General features: G+C 43.5%; 1 protein-coding gene across 1 annotated transcript in view; it reads right to left on the bottom strand.

Moving 5' to 3' along the window:
- Positions 1–20,715, bottom strand: part of LOC118832099 — a 171,918-nt gene that overhangs the window by 91,576 nt on the left and 59,627 nt on the right. Inside the window, exons 23-35 of the mRNA XM_036739540.1 lie at positions 19,342–19,522; positions 18,621–18,776; positions 17,389–17,519; positions 14,785–14,943; positions 13,829–14,009; positions 10,916–11,127; positions 8,682–8,870; positions 7,196–7,335; positions 4,898–5,060; positions 4,706–4,792; positions 3,078–3,212; positions 2,860–2,979; positions 433–525 (exon numbers count right to left, since the gene is read on the bottom strand). Of these exons, the coding sequence (XP_036595435.1) occupies positions 433–525; positions 2,860–2,979; positions 3,078–3,212; positions 4,706–4,792; positions 4,898–5,060; positions 7,196–7,335; positions 8,682–8,870; positions 10,916–11,127; positions 13,829–14,009; positions 14,785–14,943; positions 17,389–17,519; positions 18,621–18,776; positions 19,342–19,522 (1,947 nt within the window). The remainder of the gene's footprint in view (positions 1–432; positions 526–2,859; positions 2,980–3,077; positions 3,213–4,705; positions 4,793–4,897; positions 5,061–7,195; positions 7,336–8,681; positions 8,871–10,915; positions 11,128–13,828; positions 14,010–14,784; positions 14,944–17,388; positions 17,520–18,620; positions 18,777–19,341; positions 19,523–20,715) is intronic.

Below are 20,715 nucleotides of genomic sequence, written 5' to 3'. Positions count from 1 at the left end.
ACTTTGATAGACTTGGCTCTTCTCAGCAATGCAAGGTTCTAAGACAACTCCAAAAGGCTCATGATGGAAAATGCTATCTACATTCAGAGAAGTCTGAATGCAAATCAAAGCATACTATTTCCTCTCTCTCCTTTTTGTTTTGTTTTGTTTCTCCTTTCTCCTGTTTCATTCCATTGGTTATAATTCTCCATTACAACATGACTAATGTGAAAATATGTTTAGTATGAATGTATATGTAGAACCTATATCAGATTGCTCCCCTCTTGGGGAGGGGGAAGAGAGAGAGGGGAAGAAAATTTAAAACTCAAAAGCTTGTGGAAGTGAATGTTGTAAACTAAAAATAAAGAAATAAATACTTTTTTTTAAAGTACACTATACTAAAAAAAAATCCTCCTAGGGAGGCTACTTGGAATTCCACAGATGATACGGTACCTGGAAATTCGGAGGAAGTGTCACCCTGGCAGGATGCCTAAGTTGGGAGAAAAACCCAAAGTGAGACTTGGATCCATTCAGCTGGAGCAAGAACTGCAGGGGTGAGAGGAGAGAGGAAGAAAAATCAAAGAGGCGAACTGGGTACTTTCAGGAGCTCAGGAGAGGGCTTTGTGTTGGAGGTTCAGGGTGGAAAGTTCATCTAAAATTTAATTCAGGCCAATCCAGGAAACCTCTGCCATTCAAGATTTACCAATCAAAAAGCATTTATCAAGCCCACACCATGTGCCAGACACTGGGGATATAGAGACAAGAATGAGAGAGTCCCTGCCCTCCAGGAGCTTCCATTCTAATAGGAGATACAATATGTACACATAAAAGCATGTGCAAAATATAATCAAGGTAATTGGGGGAGCAGGGAAGCAGGGGTATGTTAAAGCCAGCTTATACCAGTCTCTAAGAGCCAGTTGTTAAATTTACCAATGTAAGCTTTTACACCTCAGAAGTTGGCAAATGCTAAAGTAAATCAGGACTTGATTTATTATTTTGCTGATTGTCTAGAGTTAAGAAAGCGGTAGAGAAAATATTAATAATGCAGTTTAAACTTAAAAGCGAATCCCACATTTTCAGAGAGATGGTTGTTAAACATTTACCAGTAAACTACTATATTTATGTAATGTGTGTATATATACATATATATACACACATACATATATATGTATATAAAACATATTCAATGGTGAATAAAAGGTAGTTGAGACAGGGGAGATACTAGTAGCTGGGGAGTGGGAATGGGAATCAGGAAAGACTTTGTGTAAAGATGCTTATGCTGAATTTTGAAGGAAACTAGGCATCCTAACAGGCCAAAAAGAGGAAGGAATGCATTCTAGGCATGGAGGACAGCCCAGGCAGACAGAAGCAGGAGACTGGAACAGAAAGCAAGCCAGTTTGGAAGGGGACTAATACAATAAAGCTAGAAAGGTAGGTGGGTATAAGGTTGTGAAAGGCTTTAAATGCCAAATAAAGAGCCCCATAGGACCTATGTTGGACCCTAGAGGTAGCAGGGAGTCCCCAGAGTTTAATGAGTAGGAGAATGGCATGGCCAGACTTGTGATTTAGGAAAATTGCTTTGGCAGCTCAATGGAGGACAGACCAGAGTAGAGGGAGACTTTGGGAAGGGAGACCAGTTAGAAGGTTGTTCAGTATAGTTCAAGTGAGAGGTAATTCAGGCCTGAAATACAGTGGCTACCATGCAGTTGGAGAGAAGAGATTACCAAGAAATATAGTGAAGGTAGAATCGACAAAATTTAGTAACTGAGTTCATATGTGAGGTGAAGGAAAGTGAGGAGTCAAGACTGGCACCGACATTGAAAAATTTGGTGAGTGGAAGGATGGTGATGCCCTTGACAAATAGTAAATTTAGGAGGAGAGGTGGGGCTGGGGGAGGCAGAGAAATGAGGTCTATTTTTAGACATGTTGAGTTTGAGATGTCTACTAACACAGGTGTCAGATACAAGGCCTGCAACACTAGGCCTGAACCAGATTAAAATGTAATTGGGAAGTATTTAACAAAATAAATAATAAAACAGATAACATTACATTTTAAAACTAAGTCAATATATGGTCCATTAGAATCCTTATGTATGGATTAATGGCTCCCATTTGTCGTTGAGTTTGACACTGCTGGCCTGCAGGAGTTAGAAATGCACCAAAGGGAGTGATTTATCAGTAGAGGACAGGAGAGATTCAAGTGACAACCTCTTTGGACCAATACAATGAGTGGGTTGATTCTAAGGTCCCTTCCAGGTCTAAATCTATGGTCTGATAATATTAGGGTGCAGGACGGGGGCACCAGAGAGAGACCAGAGCTGGATATAGAGATCTGGGAGTCATCTGCATAGAGATGATGATTAAACGTAGGGGAGCTGATCAGATCACTGAGAGAGTGTAGAGAGAAGAGGGTCCAGGATAGACCTTTGGGGGACATCTACAGTTAGGGGGTATGGTAGAAGAGACTGAAAAAAAGAACAGTAAGACAGATAGGAGAACCTAGAGGGAACAGTGTCACAAAAACCCAGAGGAAAAGAAATTCCAAGCCCCTAATCCACATAACCCACTATCCCCACAGCACACAGGAAAAGGTTCAGAAGATGATGTTTAAGGGACTTCTGGGATTGCCAAATTCTATCCTATTCCAATCTTGCCTCCTCCTGCCTGTCACAAGCCCCCTCTCCCAATAAACCTATACATGTACTAAGATCGGCTTGGAGAGCAGAAGGTCTGGTCTTTTCTGCTTGGCCTACTAACTGGAGAAAACAGATCTATTACCTAAGACCCCTCCTTTCAGAAGGGAACTTGGAAACCCAGAATAAAACAGACCCACCCTTCTTTTCCACAACCCCAGAGGAAGGGACAGGTCAGCTTCCCCACCTGAGACGTGACCTTCTGGCTGACAGCAGCTTGCAGAGTTATACCACTGTCAAACTCTCCCACAGGGTGCTGCTTGAAGAAGATCTCACCATTAAGGCCCAGTGCCTGGGGGATCTTCAGCTGAGGAAAAAACACAGCCAGTGACATTCATTCTTCTGGAGAGAGAAAGACTCTGAGGGGAGGCTGGAGCCAGGAGCGGGTCACATAACCTTGGATACCTGAGTTGAATGGGTCAAATCCAAGTTCAGGCCATGACGGAAATCTCCTTCCATAGACCTGTTATGGTGCCTTCCCTTCAAATGTAGGATATCCTTCTGATTAACTTTCAAAGCAGCCTCGACCTCCTGGTTACCCTGGGAACAGAAGTAAGATGTGGATGCTGTTATAAACACCCGTTTTCAAATGGATGTTGAACAAGGAGTTACATATGCTGTGGGTGTAGACACAGGTTTACGTGTGTGCACATAGACACATGTGGGTACAGGCATGTGTACATGCACACATATGTAGCAAAGAATTTTATCTATGCAAGTCAGCATGTCCTCTGCAACTTATAGCCTTGAAGAGCTAGCTCCTAGTGCCATGAGAGGTTAAGTAAATTGCCAGTATCTGTTAAAGGTGGGACTTGAATGTGGTTCTTCATGATAGAGTACTGCCTCCCCATTATGCACATACACACATGCATAGGGGAAGGATTAGAGGCTCATAAATCTAGAGCTTGAAAACTATCTCTAGTCCAAGCCCCCTCATTTTACAAGTAAGGAAACTGAGGACTCAGTCACTTGCCCAGGTTCTGTAGGTAATAAGTGGTAGAACAGGATTTGAACCCAGGACTTTTGACTCAAAAAAAATGAAAGCACTCTTTCCACTGCCCTTACGAGCAGCTGGAGCTCAGGCCTGGAGTCAGGAAGATCTGAGTTCAAATCTGGCCCCACATACTTAATAGCTGTGTGACCCTGGGCAAGTCACTTAACCCTGTTTGTCTCAGTTTCCTCATCTGGGAAATGAGCTGGAGAAGGAAATGGCAAATCACTCCAGTATCTCTGCCAAGAAAACCCCCAATGGGGTCCAAAGAGTCAGACATAACTGAAACGACTGAGCAAACAGATGAGGAATTAAGACTCAGGGAGGATAAGTGACCTACCTGTGGGAATATAAGGTAGTAGCACTCATCGGAGACAGGATTTTAATCCAGGTCCTCTGATTCCAGAGTCAGTGCCCTTAAAGCTAGAAGAGGGGCAGCTAGGTGAATAGAGCACTGGCCTGGGAGTCTGGAGGACCTGAGTTCAAATTCGGTCTCAGACACTTGACACACTTACTACCTGTGTGACCTTAGGCAAGTCATTTAACCTCAATTGTCTTGCCTTCCCCCCTCCTCCAAAAAAAAAGCCGAAAGGAACCTTAGAGTTCATTTATTCCACTGCTTGCATTTTAGAGAGAAGACTGAGGCTTAGAGAGAGACCCAAGAACATTCCCAAGGTTACATAGCTAATAAATGGTAGGACCAAAATTCAGATTCAGGTCCCCAGCCTCATTTCCAGCAGCACCATAAGTTTAGACTCAGCCTGGCCAGCAAAAAGAGAGTATTACGGGTTCTCAACAGGGATGTGGTATAATGAAATCTTTGTTTAGGGAATAATAACTGAATCTTTCTCACTAGAAAGTATCCTGTCTCCTGTGCGTCTTTGAAAAGACAAACCTGTCTCACCTTCCCTCCTAAGTGAGAGTTCTGGGACAAGCCCAAATGCTGGGAACCTTCGAGTCATAGTTGGCACAGGTTTCAATAGCAAAACTTCTCTCCTCTCCCTGCTCCCCATCCCATGGCCCCGTCAAGGACCTCACTTACGTTTTGCCGAATCCTTGTCAACACACACGTGTCTACGTTGTTGGGGATGACTTCGCTGTTGTATGGGTGAGTCAGAGTAATGCAGATCTATAAGGAACACACATGCATCCATGCACTTACAGGCTTAAGCAGCTCACTGCCTCAGCTATTCCGTCCTCCCCTGTGCCAGCCCAGTCTCCTTGGCCCACTCACATAGGGGCGGTCAGTCTGGTAGCCCAGGGTCAGGGTCTGCAGGCATTCCTCCAGCCCATTCACCAAGACTTTGGTCTCCAACATGTAGTACTTTTGGCTTTTGTCCACAGTAAACATCTCCTGCAGGAAAAGGCTCTGAGGAATGGGCAATTTTAAGGGATGCCTAGAATTGGGGAATTTTTAAAAATACAAAGTCATCAAAAGCGCTACAGAGGAAAACAAGAAGAAACAAACTTCTGGGTCACTGCCACAGACTAGCATTGACCATAGACCCCATTCCAAGGTCTCTCTTTGTATTCAATTCATTCAGGAGCAATCGGAACTGGAAAGGCTCATAGGATCATAATAATATCATCATAGTTTTAAAGCTGAAGAGTTCTTAAACTTATCTATTCCATTTACATTTCATTTTACATCTAGTTCATTTTACAGTTAGGGAAACTAAGGCCCAGAGAAGTGACTTGTCTAAGGTCATGTGGGTAGTGTCAGAAGCAGAATCTGAACCCCAAAACTTAGTCATCTAGACCAATCTAGTCATTTAACAGATCATAGGTTCATAGATGATAATAACTAGCATTTATGTAACACTCTCAAATCTACAAGGCGCTTTGCATATATTATCTCATTTGCTCCTAATAGTGACCTGAGAGATAGGCACTATTATTGTCATTTTACACAAGAGGAAACTGAGGCCCAAAGAAGTTAAGTGACTCATCCAAGGTCATACAGGTTGAGAGTCAGAAGTGGGATTGGAAGCCAGGACTTTACCATCATCTATTCTAACTCACTCGTTTTACAGATCACAGGTTCGTAGATGACGATGATGATGATGACGATGACGATGATATAGTGCTTTAAGGTCTGCAAAATGCTTTGTGTATGTTATCTCATTTGATCCTGACAAAAACCCTGGGAGGTAGGTGCTATTAGCCGCACTTTACATATGAAGAAACTATGACAGAGGGAGGTTAAGCGACTTCTATTAAATTGTAAGCTCCTTGAGGGGAGAAGCTGTCTTTTTTTTTTAATTGTATTTGTATCTCTAGTGCTTAGCAGATAGTAGATGTTTAATAAATGTTTATTGATTGACTATTGCCCAGAGTCACATAGCTATGAAGTGTCTGAGTCAGGATATGAACTCTGGTCTTTCTGACTCCAAGTCCAATATTCTTGGCCCTGTATCACCTAGCTGGAAGGGACCTCTTAAGGCGTCTAATCCAATGCCCTTATTTCGCACAACAAAACTGAAGTAAAGGGAAGTTAATTGACTTGCCCAAGGTTGTGCAGTTAGTAAACAGGATCCTTAAAGAGAGAAAATGTCTTGCCTACAGTCCACATGGATCCAATCAAAACACACTCACATAGCAGAGATGATAAAGATTCCAAGCATCAGGTCAAAGCCACCAAAAAGATTTAGAAACAAACTCTCTCAGCTTTTTGCTCCATGTCTCAGAGGAGGCCACAGTCCCCAAGAGCAGACTCTGAGATGCATTCAAACTGGTCTATGACTCGAGGGAACCTGGGATTCTGTAACATTGGTGTGAGTGGCAAGAGAACCTTATGGGATGATGGTGGCAGGGGGAGGGGGTGTTCTACACACTTTGCTATCTTCCATATATTCTATAATCCAGCAGCAGTGACCTTCTTGCTTGTTCCTCACAAGATGACATCATTTCCAAACTCCATGTCTTTTCATGAACTGTCTCCTTTGCTTAGAATGCTCTCCCTCCTCACCTCTGCCCCTGGCTTCTCTAGTTTCCTTCAGCTCAAATCCTACCTTCTGCAAGAAGCCTTTTCCCATATCCCTACTGCCCACCACTGGTGCCTTTCCTTGGAAATGACCTCCCAATTTATACTATACACATAGACACAGACATAGACATAGACATCGACATCTTGTACGTATGTAGTTATCTGCATGTTGTCTCCACTTAACTGTAGATTGTGAGTTCCTTAAAGTCAAGGATCATTTCTTATTTTCTTTGTATTCTCAGGCTTAACATTACTAGCACATAGTAAACATTTAATAAAGGTGTGCTGGCTGATTGATGGACTGCAAGCATATGCTCAGTGGGTTGGTGTCTGCCCTGCCAGTAAAATCCTGGACCCCAGCTGAGCCCCTGGACCCTCCAGACAACTCCATTCTGCATTCTTGAAAAAAGCTACTCCCTCGGTGAGAAGAAGACTTCTTTTGTAGGAAACCAAGGCAAGTTTCCTTGATTTTGTTACCCAGATACCTCCTGAGGGGGGGATGGGTTTGGAAGGGAAATCAAGGCTGGCTGATGGAAGTGTGTGAACCTGAGCTGGAGAGTTCCTCGCTTCTGGTACAGTAGGCTCTCCCTCTTCAGCTCCTCCAGCTGGCCCTCCAGGTGCAGTCCAATGGGCTGGCTTTTGGAATCAGTCCACAAGGCCATTATTAACACAGTGGTCTTTCTGGGCTGCAATGGGAAATACAAAGCCAAGGATTTAAGAACGAGGAGAGAAAGGGTCACAAATCCAGCCTGTCCTGAGGGGAAGCAAGGGTCAAATAATTCAGATAATGATTAAGCTTTGAACCCTTGAAAATCCCACATAGGAAGAATAGCTGCCCCCACGCTATGACTTTCAAATGTTTATATTATTTGTGCACATATATGTATGACTCTTGTATGTACCTAATTAATCATTGCATGCTGTTTGCACCATTACAATGCAAGATCCCCAAATAATGGACTATGTGTGTATGCATGTACATGCGTATATGCAGGTATGCATACATATATAACTCCTGTATATGCCTAATTATTTACATGTTGTCTCTACTGTTACATTGCAAGCTTCCCAAAGGAGGGACTATGTGCATGTGTATCTGCATATGTATGCATGCATATATGAATGGGGGCCATCTCCAGCAGTCCTGATCTGTATCTGGCCACTGGACCCAGATGGCTCTGGAGGAGAAAGTGAGGTTGGTGACTTTGCACAGCCTTCCCTCACTTAAATCTAATTCACTTGCAAATCATGGCATCATCTTCCTAATGTCATGGTCCTCTTTGAGAATAAAGGACAAACAACAACATGTATGAATGTATGTACACAAATATGCATGACTTTTGTTTATACCTGTTTACATGCTGTCTCCTCCATTACAATGCAAGGGTCCCCAAAGAAGGGACTATATATGTATGTATGTATGTATGTATGCATGTATATGTATCTATGTATGTGCATGCACGTATGTAGCATATACCTATCTATTTACATGTATCCTTATTTCATTGCAGCCCCTTAAGGGCAGGGACTGTTGTTTGTATGTATTTATGTATGTGTGTGTGTATGTGTGTGTGTGTGCCTGTTACATATACCTAATTGTTTACATATTGTTTTCCCCCATTACAATGCAAAGTCCTTGAGGGTAGGGACTGTTTCTGCCTTTCTTTATATCTCTAACACTTAGCCAGCCTGGCACAGAATAAGCATTTAATAAATGCTTGCTTGGTTGATTGATGATGCCAAACCAGAGTCCCTGAACTAGACTGAGTCTAGCCTCCCAGGACGAAGTTGCAAGGCATTGACAATGACCAGAGGGCAGCTGAGCAAGAGGGGCCTGTGCACGATGACCAGACCATGGACTCCAGGTATCCTGAGCAAAGCAGCTGGGTGTCATATCTCCAGATGGCAGAATTATTGGGCATTAGAAGTGCCTGTGACACTTCTGATTTCAGGGACTGACCTTCCACAAGAAGCAGTAGAGGGCCCTTCCAGCCAAACCTCATAAACAGAATTGGGGGAACCACGTTCTCACCCGCTCTGTGTGTCTATAGGCAGAAGTCAGGTTCAGTCCCTGCCTGGGACCCTTCAGCCAACAATGGAAGAGCTTCTTGTCCCGGCGATTCTCCAGGTGAACCTTAATCTGAACCAGGGGACTCCAGGTGGTCACCAGCTCACCCTGGCTTCGGAGAACACTCTGGTCCCAGGTAATCAATGTCGATGCCTGTAGATGAGGCAAGCGCATTGGTCTCCTTGTAGAGGCCCCCAGGGGAATGGCACCAGCTTTCAGAGCCCAACTGGGAAAAGGTTACTTCTCTCCTCTAGCATTGGGAGTGATGGGTAGAGAAGGCCAATCCAGCCCACACTATCACGGAGCTGGAAACAAAGGGCCAAGGAGAAAACACCCAAGTCAGCACGAAGCCAAAGCCAGATTTGCTGATGGGAGGAACTTCCCCTTAAACAAGGCTAGGCTGAGGCAAAATTGTGAGATGAAGATTAGAACCTTTTCTATCTTTCCATTTTCATCCCACTGACTAGCCTTGTAATATCCCCCAACAGGCCACTTGATAAAGGCTGAAAGTACTACCCTTCCCAAGAGTATTTTCATTTGTAGAGAAAACTGGAAAACCAAAAAACCCTTACAGAAAAGTCCAAAGAAAAATCTAATCGTGGAAATCTCAGGCATTGGGAATGGGCCAGTAAGGGAAAGTGTTAATAGCTGGTACGTGTATAGTCCTTTTGTTTTTGTTTTTGGCAGGGCAATTGGGGTCAAGTGACTTGCTCAAGGTCACACAGCTAGTACATGTCTGAGGCTGGATTTGAACTCAGGTCCTCTTGACTCCAGGGCTGGTCCTCTACTCACTGCACCACCTACCTGCCCCATGTATAGGCCTTTAAAGGTTTGCAAAGAACTTCCCAAATATTATCTCATTTTTCCCCTCACAGCAAGCCTGGGAGGTAGGGGCTATTATTATCCCCATTTTACAGATAGGGAAACTGAGACTGAGAGAAATGACTTGCCCAGGGTCACACAGCTAACAAGCATCTGAGGCAAGATTTGAACTTGGGCTTCTCTGGCTCTAGGGCCAACACTTTACCCACTACACCACTTGTAATGCCTCTAACCACACCACATAGGAGGTGCCTACTCTCCTTTTGGGACAACTGTTACAGGATATACAATTCAGAAAAAAAATCTCATAGTTATAAGAGACTTAAAGATCATCAGGTCTACAGTGCTGGAGCTGGCATCCGAGGACCCTAGTTCAAATCCCTCCTCTATGACTTATAGAAGAGGGAAAAACCATCGAAAGAATAGAAATGGCATTTCCTGTTCCTATCACCAAAACCCAACTGCAGCTTGGGCTAGACCCTGCGACAGAACAGCTGCAAGCAAGCAAAGGGAAGGACGGTGAGAGGTCCCTTCAAAGGAGATACTGATATGTCAGGGAGATTTTTTTTCACTTTTGATCACATACTCACACACAGCGCGCACACACACACACACATACACACACACTCTCTGCACTTAAGGACTCAAAGGGTAATAAAACTCTGGGATTTTAGAGTTAGAGGAAGCTTAAACACAGCATTGGGTAGTGGAAAGGGTTAGTAGGAGTCAGGAGAGCCTGGTTTCCAATTTCACTCTTGCTGCTTACTAGCAGGGCCACCATGGGCTTAACCTCTCTGAGTTTTAGTTTATGGATCTGTAAAATGGAAATAACTCTATCTGGATAATCCTAGCCCCCTCAACAGATTCTTAAAAAGCTTTGTAAGTTTTTAAGGGTTATGTATAAATGTCAATCATCAGTATCTTGAGACCCAAAAGGATAAGGCAATTTGCCCAGGGTAAGTCAGTATAGTGCCATACTCAGTATATGTATATGTGTATATGTACACATACACGTACACACACACACACACACACACACACACACACACACTGATTGATGATGTAAAATATCAGGGTCCTTGAACTACAATGAGTCTGGCCTCCCAGGACCAGGTTGCAAGACACTGACAAGGACCAGAGGCCAGCTGGACAAGGAAGGGTCTATGTACAAGGACTCTGGCATCCTGAGCAAAGTAGATACATACACATGTGCATGGATACATATGTGTATGTGTACATAAATCCTCTATCCACATATCTTAATTTAATAGGTGTTTCTAAATATATCGAATGTATAACTTATTTATATAAGTATATAGGCATTTCTTGAGTGCTTATGATTCCCCTAACCACTAAACAGATGTCCTTGAACTCACCCTAAGGTAGGTGGTGCTTGGTGTGTAAATGTGGATCTTCCCTTGTTTGTCTCGAATTTTGTCTTTGCACGACAGCTCCACCACCAGATTCTTGATGGACAGGGCCTTACCTGTCGTCAGCTCCCAAGTGGCCTGATACGTAGCACGGTGAGGTTGGTGCAGCCTGTGAGCCAGGGACAACAGCAACCATGGGGTATCTAAGTTCAATGCACCTATTTGGGGTAGAAAGAGAGAAAAGGAAGGGAAGGACAGGAAGAACAGAAGCCACAGGGCCAGAGCCTTCTATAAATATTGAGAAGCTACCCAGGCCCCAAATACATCTAGGGGGTACAGTGGATAGCGTATTGGAGTCAAGTGGAATCAACTTGATTCAGCTGGAATCAGCTTGATTCAACTGGTATCCACTTGGAATCAAGGAAGATCTGAGTTCAAATTCTCCCTTAGATACTTATTAGCTGGGTGACCCTGGATAAGTCACTTAACCTCTGTCTGCCTCAGTCTCCTTATCTGTAAAACAGAGATAATAATAGCATCTATGTCACAGAGTCATTACGACGATCAAATGAAATAACATATATATATGTATGTACATACACATATATTGCTTTGTAAACCATAAAGCATTATGTAAATATTACTTATTTTTATTATTATTGGTGTTATTACATCCAAATTCTACTACTTTCTGCCGAAGCTGGAAACCTAAGCAAGAAAAGGGGCTCAGAAAGAGCAGGTACATGAGGTCATAGGCGTTAACTTTCAACACAGTCTGATAACAGTAGCCTAATACCAATATTCTACTGGTGTTGTTAAGTGGCTGTGAGTCATAGAACAATAGAGTCTCTGAAGAAGTGAAAGTGATTAGCATCCAGACAATGATGGATGGGTATAAGTTGGCTGCAACATGTTACAAATAAGGAATTACAAAAAACTGGAATGAAGGATAACATCAAAGAAATGTATGATTGGAAAAAGATGTTTGGTCACATACTGAAAGAAGATAATTGATAAAATAATGAATGAAAGAGTATTTATTAACCAGTTACTATGTACCAAGCATTGTGTTAAGTCTTGGAGATACAAATACAAAAGGAAAGGCAGCCCTTGCTTTCAAGAAGCTTACATTTTCTTTTAGTAAACTTTTTTAAATTTAATTTTTTAACTTAACAAAAATCTATTTACTCTCCTTTCTGTTCTTAGCCTTCCATTAGAAAAAAAAAGAAAAACAAAACTCTAATAACAAATATACACAGTCAAGGAAAAACAAATTCCCATACCGGTGATGTCAAAAGTTTATATTCTAATAAGGGAAATAGCACACATAGGGAAATGATGGTCAAGGATGAGTATTTTGGTTTGGAAAGTTACAAAGATAGTGAGTGATTCCAAAGAGGAGTAGATTGACACATCCTATTCAGAAACAATGGCAGAGTTGCTTTGATCATGGCTCATGGTTCTAGACTTGGAAAGAGAGAAGGAATAAGGAAAGGAAAGAGAAACGACAATTTTTGGTGAGATGGCTGGGCAGAAGGGAGCACTAGACAGCCAATGTGCACCAGTGGTACACCCGGTGATGTCAAGAGAAATTGAAGGTGGTCGCCAGATTGTTGAGCAGACCCACTTGGCAAACTTATGTGGACAGGAGTCCCACAGAATGAGCAGGAATGAATAGGCTGGGATGTGCATCATTAGAGGGATGAACCACATCAATGAGATCACGGATCCACTGGAATATTTGTTTTGGCCTCCTCCTATAAGGTTATCTCCAGAATGGCAGTAGAGATTTAAATGAAAAAAGGGTTAAGCCTTCTCTAACTTGGCCCTTTTTAAACATTCATTCCCTTGAGAGTTTCTCCACATAGTAAGACATACCATGGCCAGAAACTTTGCTAAGTGTTAGGAATACAAAGAAAGGCAAAAAATAATTCTGGCCTTCAATGAATCGTCAAGGTGTTTTTCAGTCATTCTCAACTTCATGAATCTATTTGGGATTTTCTGGACAAAGGTACTGGAATGGTTTACCATTTCCTTCTCCAGCCCATTTTACAGATGAGGAAACCAAGGCAAACATTGGGTTAAGTGACTTTCCCTGGGTCACACAGCTGATGTCTGAGGCCAGATTTGAACTCAGGAAGGTGAGTCTTCCTGACTCCAGGCCTGGCAATCTATCCACTGCACCACTTATAGGGCAACCCAAGGCACTGAAAAAGTGACTTACTTGCCCATGGTTCATAAAGTTAGCATGTGACAAAGGAAGGACTTGGACCCATTTTCCCAACTGCAAGGTCAACCATGCAGCCACTTGTGCCACAATGACAAGGCCTACAGTAATATTGGCCAATTTTTTTAGTCTACATAGATTTCCATCCTCCTTTAGGGGTGTGCTGAAGTCAGCCAGCTTGACCATCAACAGCCAATTGTTAAATTTTGAGTGTGAACATTTTCACCTCAAAAATTGGCAAATGCTACAAATCAGAGCTTGATTTATTGTTCTGTCGATTGTCTAGACTGAAGAAGGTGATAGGGAAAATGCTACTGATGCAGATCAAACTTAAAAGTGTGCTGCGGGTTTTGTTGTTAAACAATTATCAGCACATTCCTACCATCCTTGAACACAACTGTGACTCCTATAGCTTCATTCCTCTACCATTCCCTTTGCCCAGTGAAAGCCCCTAGGGGGTCAAGAGCCATGTCTTACAGTTGTTTGTATCCCCCTCTAGCATCTAGGGCTATGCTGGGTCCCAAGAAGCCATCCAAGTATGACATTAACTAATTCTACCGTTCTTTGGGTCATAAATTGGACCCTGTCGAAGTCCCTTAAGGGAGCTGTCTCAGAGGGATCCCCCTCATGCCAATTCTCCAGGGACACCAAATGCTACCCCAAGAGACTGGGGTTGTCCTGCAACTGCTCACCTTCCCATCTCCATTGAGGACCTCGAGACATGTCCTTCCACTGGAGCCCAGCCATGAAGGGCAGGCGACCATTATACTGCACCTTCAGATGAGTACTGCTCTCCACGTGGCCCTGGGAAAAGCTGGAATGCTGGAGCTGTGTTCGGTAATCCACCTGCCTCTCGGGCACCTGAAGGAGGAACTGGGGAAGCAAAGAACATGGGATGGCTGATGGCCTCCTCAGCACTTCTCCAAAGGATAGAACCCATAGTGGTAATGAAATCACAGGAAATCTTGGGATCATGGCTTTAAAGCAGAGGTTTATAACCTGGATATATGAATTTTTAAAAACATTTTGATAACTATATTTCAGTATAATGGTTTTCTTTGCAATCTTATTGATTTTGTGCATTTAAAAACTATCATTCTGAGAAGGGTTCCATACATCAGACAGACAAAAAAGACACAAAAAAGGTTAAGAACAGGGGTCCTTAACCTTTGCAGCTAAGAACCACCCAAAAAGTGTTTAAAGCTAGAAGGAAACTTAGAGGTCATCAAATCCAACCCCCTCATTTTATAAATGAGGAAACTGAGGTCCAGAGAGGTTAAATGACTTGCTTGGGCTCATACAAGCTAGTCAAGTGCTTGTGGTGAGATTTGAACCCAAGTCTTCCCAACTCCGGATCTAGCACTCTATTCACCATACCACATTGCCTCTTCACAATAGGGAACAAGTGCTCCCTGGCCATCAGCTCTGTTGGCCACCAAGCTTCTACCCAGCATGCATCCATATCACCAGGTGTGGTCTTGTCTGGAGGCAGGGGCTAAACTAAATGATTGCTTGAACTCTCCATCAATTACAGGTTGCTGTGACTCTAGCTTAGACATATCTCAGTTTCCCCCCTTCTATTTATTATCCTTTCCCCCCGCCCCCATCCTGCATTTCAACAGCCTCAGGAACTGTCAACAGGGCTGACCTCCATGAAGTAGTTGCTCAGGGCTGGGCCAGAGTCATTTTTGAAGGTCTGGCTGATTCGGAGCTTCCTTTTGTTGTTGATCTCATCCCAGTGCTTGCCATAACTCACTTCCAACATGGAATGTAGGCGGGACACGCTCTCCTCATGCTGCAGTTGAACCTGGTGGACACAGGCCCCTCAACGTTGACTCCCTAAGGTTAGACTGGCCCATTAGATATCACCTCCATGAGACCATGAGATTCCTGAGGACAGAGCCTTGTCTTACTGACGCTTTCCATCTCCTCCAGCCCCTAGCACGGTGCTCTACACACAGAGCTAATTGAATCAGCCCATCAATCCATTGAATCAACCCAGTAATCCATCCATCTCCATGACTCTATACTACATAATACTTAATCAGACCCTTCTCCCCTTTCTTTTCTTCTCCTCCTCTCCTCTGTAGGCCCTTTTCTTTTTTCAATTAACAAGCATTTCTTTTTTTCCCCTCATTCCTCCCCCTACATTGGAGGGGGAAGGGGAAGAAAAATAAAAGCATTGTAACAAATATCTATAATCAAGCAAAATACATTCGTGAATGGGTCTAGTCCAGAAATGAATGTCTCATTATGCATCTTGAGTTAATTATGACCCCTCTGTCAAGATCCACCCTTTTTTTTAAAGGAGGCTAGTACTTGAAAGAAGCTGAAAGCCTGGGAAGTGGGGGTAGGGAGCAGTAGGAAAAAAAAAGGAGTAATAACTAAGGTATGACAGTTGGACCACATCTGGAATATTGTATTCAATTCTGGGCAACACCATTTAAGAATATTATAAGGTGAGGAGCTTGTAGAGGAGGGCAATCAGGATGATGAAAGGCCTTGGGTCTGTAACATATGAGGTCTGGTTGAAGGAACCAGGAGTTTAGCCAGGAAAGAAAAGACTAAATATCTATGTTCAAGTATTTGAAGGGCTTTCACATGGAGAATAGAGGGGAACTGTTCTGTTTGGCCCCAGAGCACGGAGCCAGGGGCAATGGGTAGAAGTCACAAAATGGCAAATTTAGACTAGATGTTCAGAAAAACCTAAATGGAACTATCCAGAAGGGGAATGGGCTTCCTGGAAAGCTGGTTGGTTCCTTCTCAATGGAGGTATTCAAGCAGAGGAAGATGATAGCTCGTTGAGTAGGCCATAGTGGGGATTTCTTTTCTTTTGGGTATACTTTGGACTCAATAGGAACTTGGGCCCCTTCTACCTCTAAATTTTGTGATTCTGTCAAAGTATAAACTGGGATGATTTATGCATTCCTTAGGGAGCTTTACTTAATAATCAAATACAAGTTTGGGAGGATGAGTTTAGGATAACCATTAAAGTTATGAGAATCCATAGAATCTCAGAATTGGAAGAGACCTCTTCTAATCCTCACTGATGGATTTGGCTTCTGAGGATCTGGATCCAAATCCTGGTTCTACCACTTCTTATCTCAGTGACCTTGAGCAAGTCACTTAAAAACTCTCTAGGATTCAGTTTCCTTAAATGTAAAATGAGGAGGGTAGACCAGATTATACGTAAGGCCTTCTCCAATTCTATGATCCTTTTGCACATCCCTTCTACAACATCCCTGAAACATATTTATTCTTCTGCTAGAATACTTCCAAAGTCAGAGAACTTTCTGCTTGATCATAGGGCTGACCATTCCATTACTGACTGCTTTAGGAACCTGTTTCTTATGATTAGCTTAGAAATCAACCTCCTCAGAACTTCTAACCCCTGGTCCTGGTTATGCCTTATGGAGCTACACTGAAGACATCTCCTTCCCCTTCTAATTCCTTTCCATTTATAGAAGACAACTATCAGCTCTTCCTACTGCCACTCAACCTTCTTCTTCTTCAAGGCAAACATCCCTAGTTCCTTCCATCAATCCTTTCATGTTATGGTTCCTAGATCCTTCTTTCTCCTGGTGGCCCTTTCTCTGGATGTGTTCCAATTTGTCAAGGTCCCTCCCCAAATGTGGACACAAAGGTCCATATGTGTCCTGGCCAGTACATCTTAGTGTCATGAGAGATCATTCACAAGAAGGGGAAAAAAGTAGAGAAAAAGAGAACCCAGTCTTTTGGTCTCTCTCAACTGCTAGGCGGGCAGCAGCAACGGCTGGGTAACCCACTGAATGAATCAGCCAACCAGACAAGAAATAATCCTTTCTTTGTTTCCCACAATCCTTTGTTTCCCACAACTGCTGGGCACTGTTCTCCCACTCTCCTTCAATTTGGCCTCTCTGGTGGGATCTAACCAGGGAAGTGCTTGTTGTCCCTGGTTGGATCCTGGCTCACTTAATAAATGCTTCTGGAATGAGTGAATGAATGAACGTCAAGGGGCACAGAAAACTGTTGTGTGGATTACTGTTTTAAAGAAGTCTGGCCTTAAACATTGGATTCATTTGGCTTCCCTCAAAAGCAAGTTACAAAGGAAGTTACAGCTTCCTTCCATGATATATGATCGTGGCAATAATTGTTGCCACTGTAAACTGGGAAAACAGATCAATATAGAACCCCCTTTACAATCCTATCCCCAGGGCTACAGCAAAGGCAGAATGGGGCTTAATGCAGACATCTATCCTACTCAGCCACCTACCTTGTGGTTATACGTGGGCACCTGAGTGCAATGAAACTCATGCCCAAGGTCCAGCTTGTACACCTCCGGACGGTTCTCCACTTTGAGCTTCTGGCCGGCATTGCATTCCTGCTGGAGGTGCTTGGCCTCTCCTATGCCGTTCAACACAGAAAGACCTGCCCTTCTCCTACCAGGCAAACACACAGCCCAGCTCCTGGGATAGGAGAGCACAGGATGCCCACAGCCCCAGCAAATTGTCCCTTCTTTCACATTTAATGAGTCTCAAGAGAGGGTCATGACATGGTAAGGTGGAGAGAGTGCTGGATTTGGAATCAGAGAAGATGAGATCAAACCCTGGTTCTGCCACTTAGAACCTAGGTGACTTGGGGCAAATCACATCACTTCTCTGGGGCCCCAGTTTCCTCATCTGCAAAGTGAGAGCATTGGACTAGATGTCCTCTAAGGTCTTCTCCAGCTCTAAACCTATGATCCTGTAACACCTCCATTAAAGTCTTCCTAAACATGGGGTAGAGGTGACATTTCCACCTAATTATGGGATGGAAATGACTTTTACTTTTCAAGGCATATTGCCTGAGGTCACAAAATAATAGAATCAGACCTCGAATCCAAGTTTTTCTTACTCCAAGCCTAGGGTTTGTGCATCTCTCTATCTTGTCTGGGTTTCAACTAATTTCAAGGTAGAAACTACATCTCTGAGTTCACATCTCTACTTTCTTTCAAAATTCTTCTGCCTTCCTGCTATTCAAGGCCAAAACCTAAAGGATAGCATCTTTGATAGAGGACTACCATCCTTATTTTCCTCTTAGTTACTGGCAGCAAAGAGGAAATGAGAGATCTATCAGAGACAAGACTATGTTATCAGCCAATTTTCAGAAAGAAATATAGAAGGCCCCTTTCATTGAGGCAACAGAGAGTAGAGGACAGAGTACTGGTCTTGGAGTCAGGAAAGCTTGAGTCCAAATTCTGCCTCAGATACTTATTAGCTAACTATGTAACTTTGAGCAAGTCATGTAATTTCTCTGTACCTCAGTTTCCTCGTCTGTAAAATGAAAGAGTTGAACTCAATGACTTCTAAAGTCCCCTTCAGATCTAAATTTATGATCTATTTCTCAATAAGGAGTTCAAAGGATGTTAGCTTCCTGAATGGATATGATGCTCAACTGTAGTAGACAGGTCCAAGGCTCCAGTCCAACATTCCCTGGAAATGTGACACTCACAAAATGGTGCAATACCTAGGAGCCCATATTTTATCCTTAGGGCATTGGTCCAGAGGCTCCCTCTTTGCTGTAACAGGCCAATGGCATGGAAACCCAGGATATCCGGCAGGTAGACCTCTCCTTCCAGTGCATACAGCTGGAGCCCATCCTCTGCCTTCTTCTCCAGGATTGCTGCAGAAAAAAAAGGCCCACCAGGTGACTGGAGGAAGCAGAGTCAATCAGTAGGATGCCAGACCCAGAAGTGAAACAGTAGCCAAGGGAATGATCTCCAAATGGATTTAAGAAAAGGTAGGGGGAAGAGAGATGGAAGACAGATCTGGGGCCAGTCAGAGGCCTAGAGAAAGGACAGGATTTGAGACCTGGGGGTTGGTGGGGGAGGAATGAACTCGATGGCCTGGCTTTGCTCTCAGTGAACATTAAGGGTGATGGTGGCAGTCACTGGGAGTTAGGACACCTGGGTTCTTATTCCAAGCTCTGTCACCAATTAGCTGCATGACCTTGAACAAATAACTCCATCCCTCTGAGTTTCCATTTTCTCCTCCATCAAGTGAGGAAATTAGACTATATGATCTCTAAGGTCCCTTTTACCCCAAAACGTTTTGTGCTTCTATAAGGCTTGGGGGCGGAGGGGAGGGGTAAATGGGAGGAGAAAGAAGAAGAAAGAATGGGAAGGAATTTACAATGTAAGAGGGCCACAGGGACAGAGGCTGTTGTTGGTTTGTTCCTTCCTCCTTACCCGACAAGAAGGCTTTGTCCTTCAGCACATTCACCAGGGACACAGAGAATGCCATCTTCCTGCCCGCTTGTTTGGTGATGTTGCCCATGAGAATGACAGGGCTGCCTCGTCTGATCAGCTTTGCCTCCAGCTGAGTCTCGTATCTCTGTTCCCCCCTGGAGGTCTGCACATCACTCAGCCCCTGAAATAAAGCACCTGTGTTCATGGCCCTCATCCCTTTTTTTAAAGTTGGACTATTAAATCTAGTAGAAATGAAATAGCGGGGGTTGAGGGGGATCTAATTAACTCTTCTATGTTCTAGTGCCTTTCCTGCTTGGCTTTTAAGAGATTATCTGGGAGAATTTTCTCAGAGATGATCACGTGATTGAGTTCAGAGATACACAGGGCAACAGGAGGCAGTAGGGGCAGCTGAGGGGGATGGCCATTGGCCCTAGACAGATACAAATGGACCCACCAAGTAGAACTCCAATAATCTTGTGATTTCTAAAAAATAACAGTGTTCTGTTGTGGAAAGAGCATTGGATTGAAAGACAAGAGACCTCAATTTTCATCCCAATCCCATCATTAACTTGTTTGATTTCTCTGGGTCTCAGTTTCCTCATTTATAAAATCAGGGGCTTGGGTCAGATGATATCTCTAGTTCAAACATTCACAAGTCCAGAATTAACAAAGATGATCAATTAATTAGGGTCTAATTGTTAGGCAGATCCCCCAATTCATTAAGTTGGAGGTTATTGTGGCTTCGAGACAAAGCTTCTTCTCTCTCCAGCCATCTTCCTGCCTAGATCAGAAATCATTATTCACCCCTTTTGTCCCTAGAACTTCTGGCATGGGGTCCCCTTTCCTAACTGATGGTTGCCTCAATCACCCAGAAACAGGTAGGTGGCAAGTGGATAGAGATCTGAGCCTGAAGTCAGGAAGACCTAAGTTCAAATCCAGCCTGACTGTGACCTCGGGCAAGTCACTTAACCTCTGTCTGCCTCACTTTCTTCAACTATAAAACAGTTGTGAGTACCTACCTCACAGTGTTATTGTGAGGCTCAAATGAGAGAATATTTGCAAAGGGCTCAGTACAGTGATTAGCACATAGTAGGCACCATATAAATGCTTATCCTCCTATTCCCATTATATCTAAGTCCAGCTGTAGCTATGCTTTGCTTGTGTCCCTCGGTATCTTCATGCCAGTCCTGTCCACCTCTCCCTTCCGTTTCCAGCTCTGGAGCCATAATCAAGTCAGCTTTGTCATTATTCCTGGAAAGAGCATGAAGATCTACTTCCCTACGGCTCTATTTGCCGTCCCTGAAATTTTCCAAATCAAAAGCTTCCCTAGTCACCATTTCCCTGTATACTTGTCTTCCTCTATTAGAATGCAGT

The sequence above is a fragment of the Trichosurus vulpecula genome, chromosome 9, assembly GCF_011100635.1.
Source record: "Trichosurus vulpecula isolate mTriVul1 chromosome 9, mTriVul1.pri, whole genome shotgun sequence".
NCBI classification, from domain to species: domain Eukaryota; kingdom Metazoa; phylum Chordata; class Mammalia; order Diprotodontia; family Phalangeridae; genus Trichosurus; species Trichosurus vulpecula.
The sequence above is the reverse complement of the archived record's forward strand: the minus strand, read 5'-3'. Positions and strand labels throughout refer to the sequence as shown.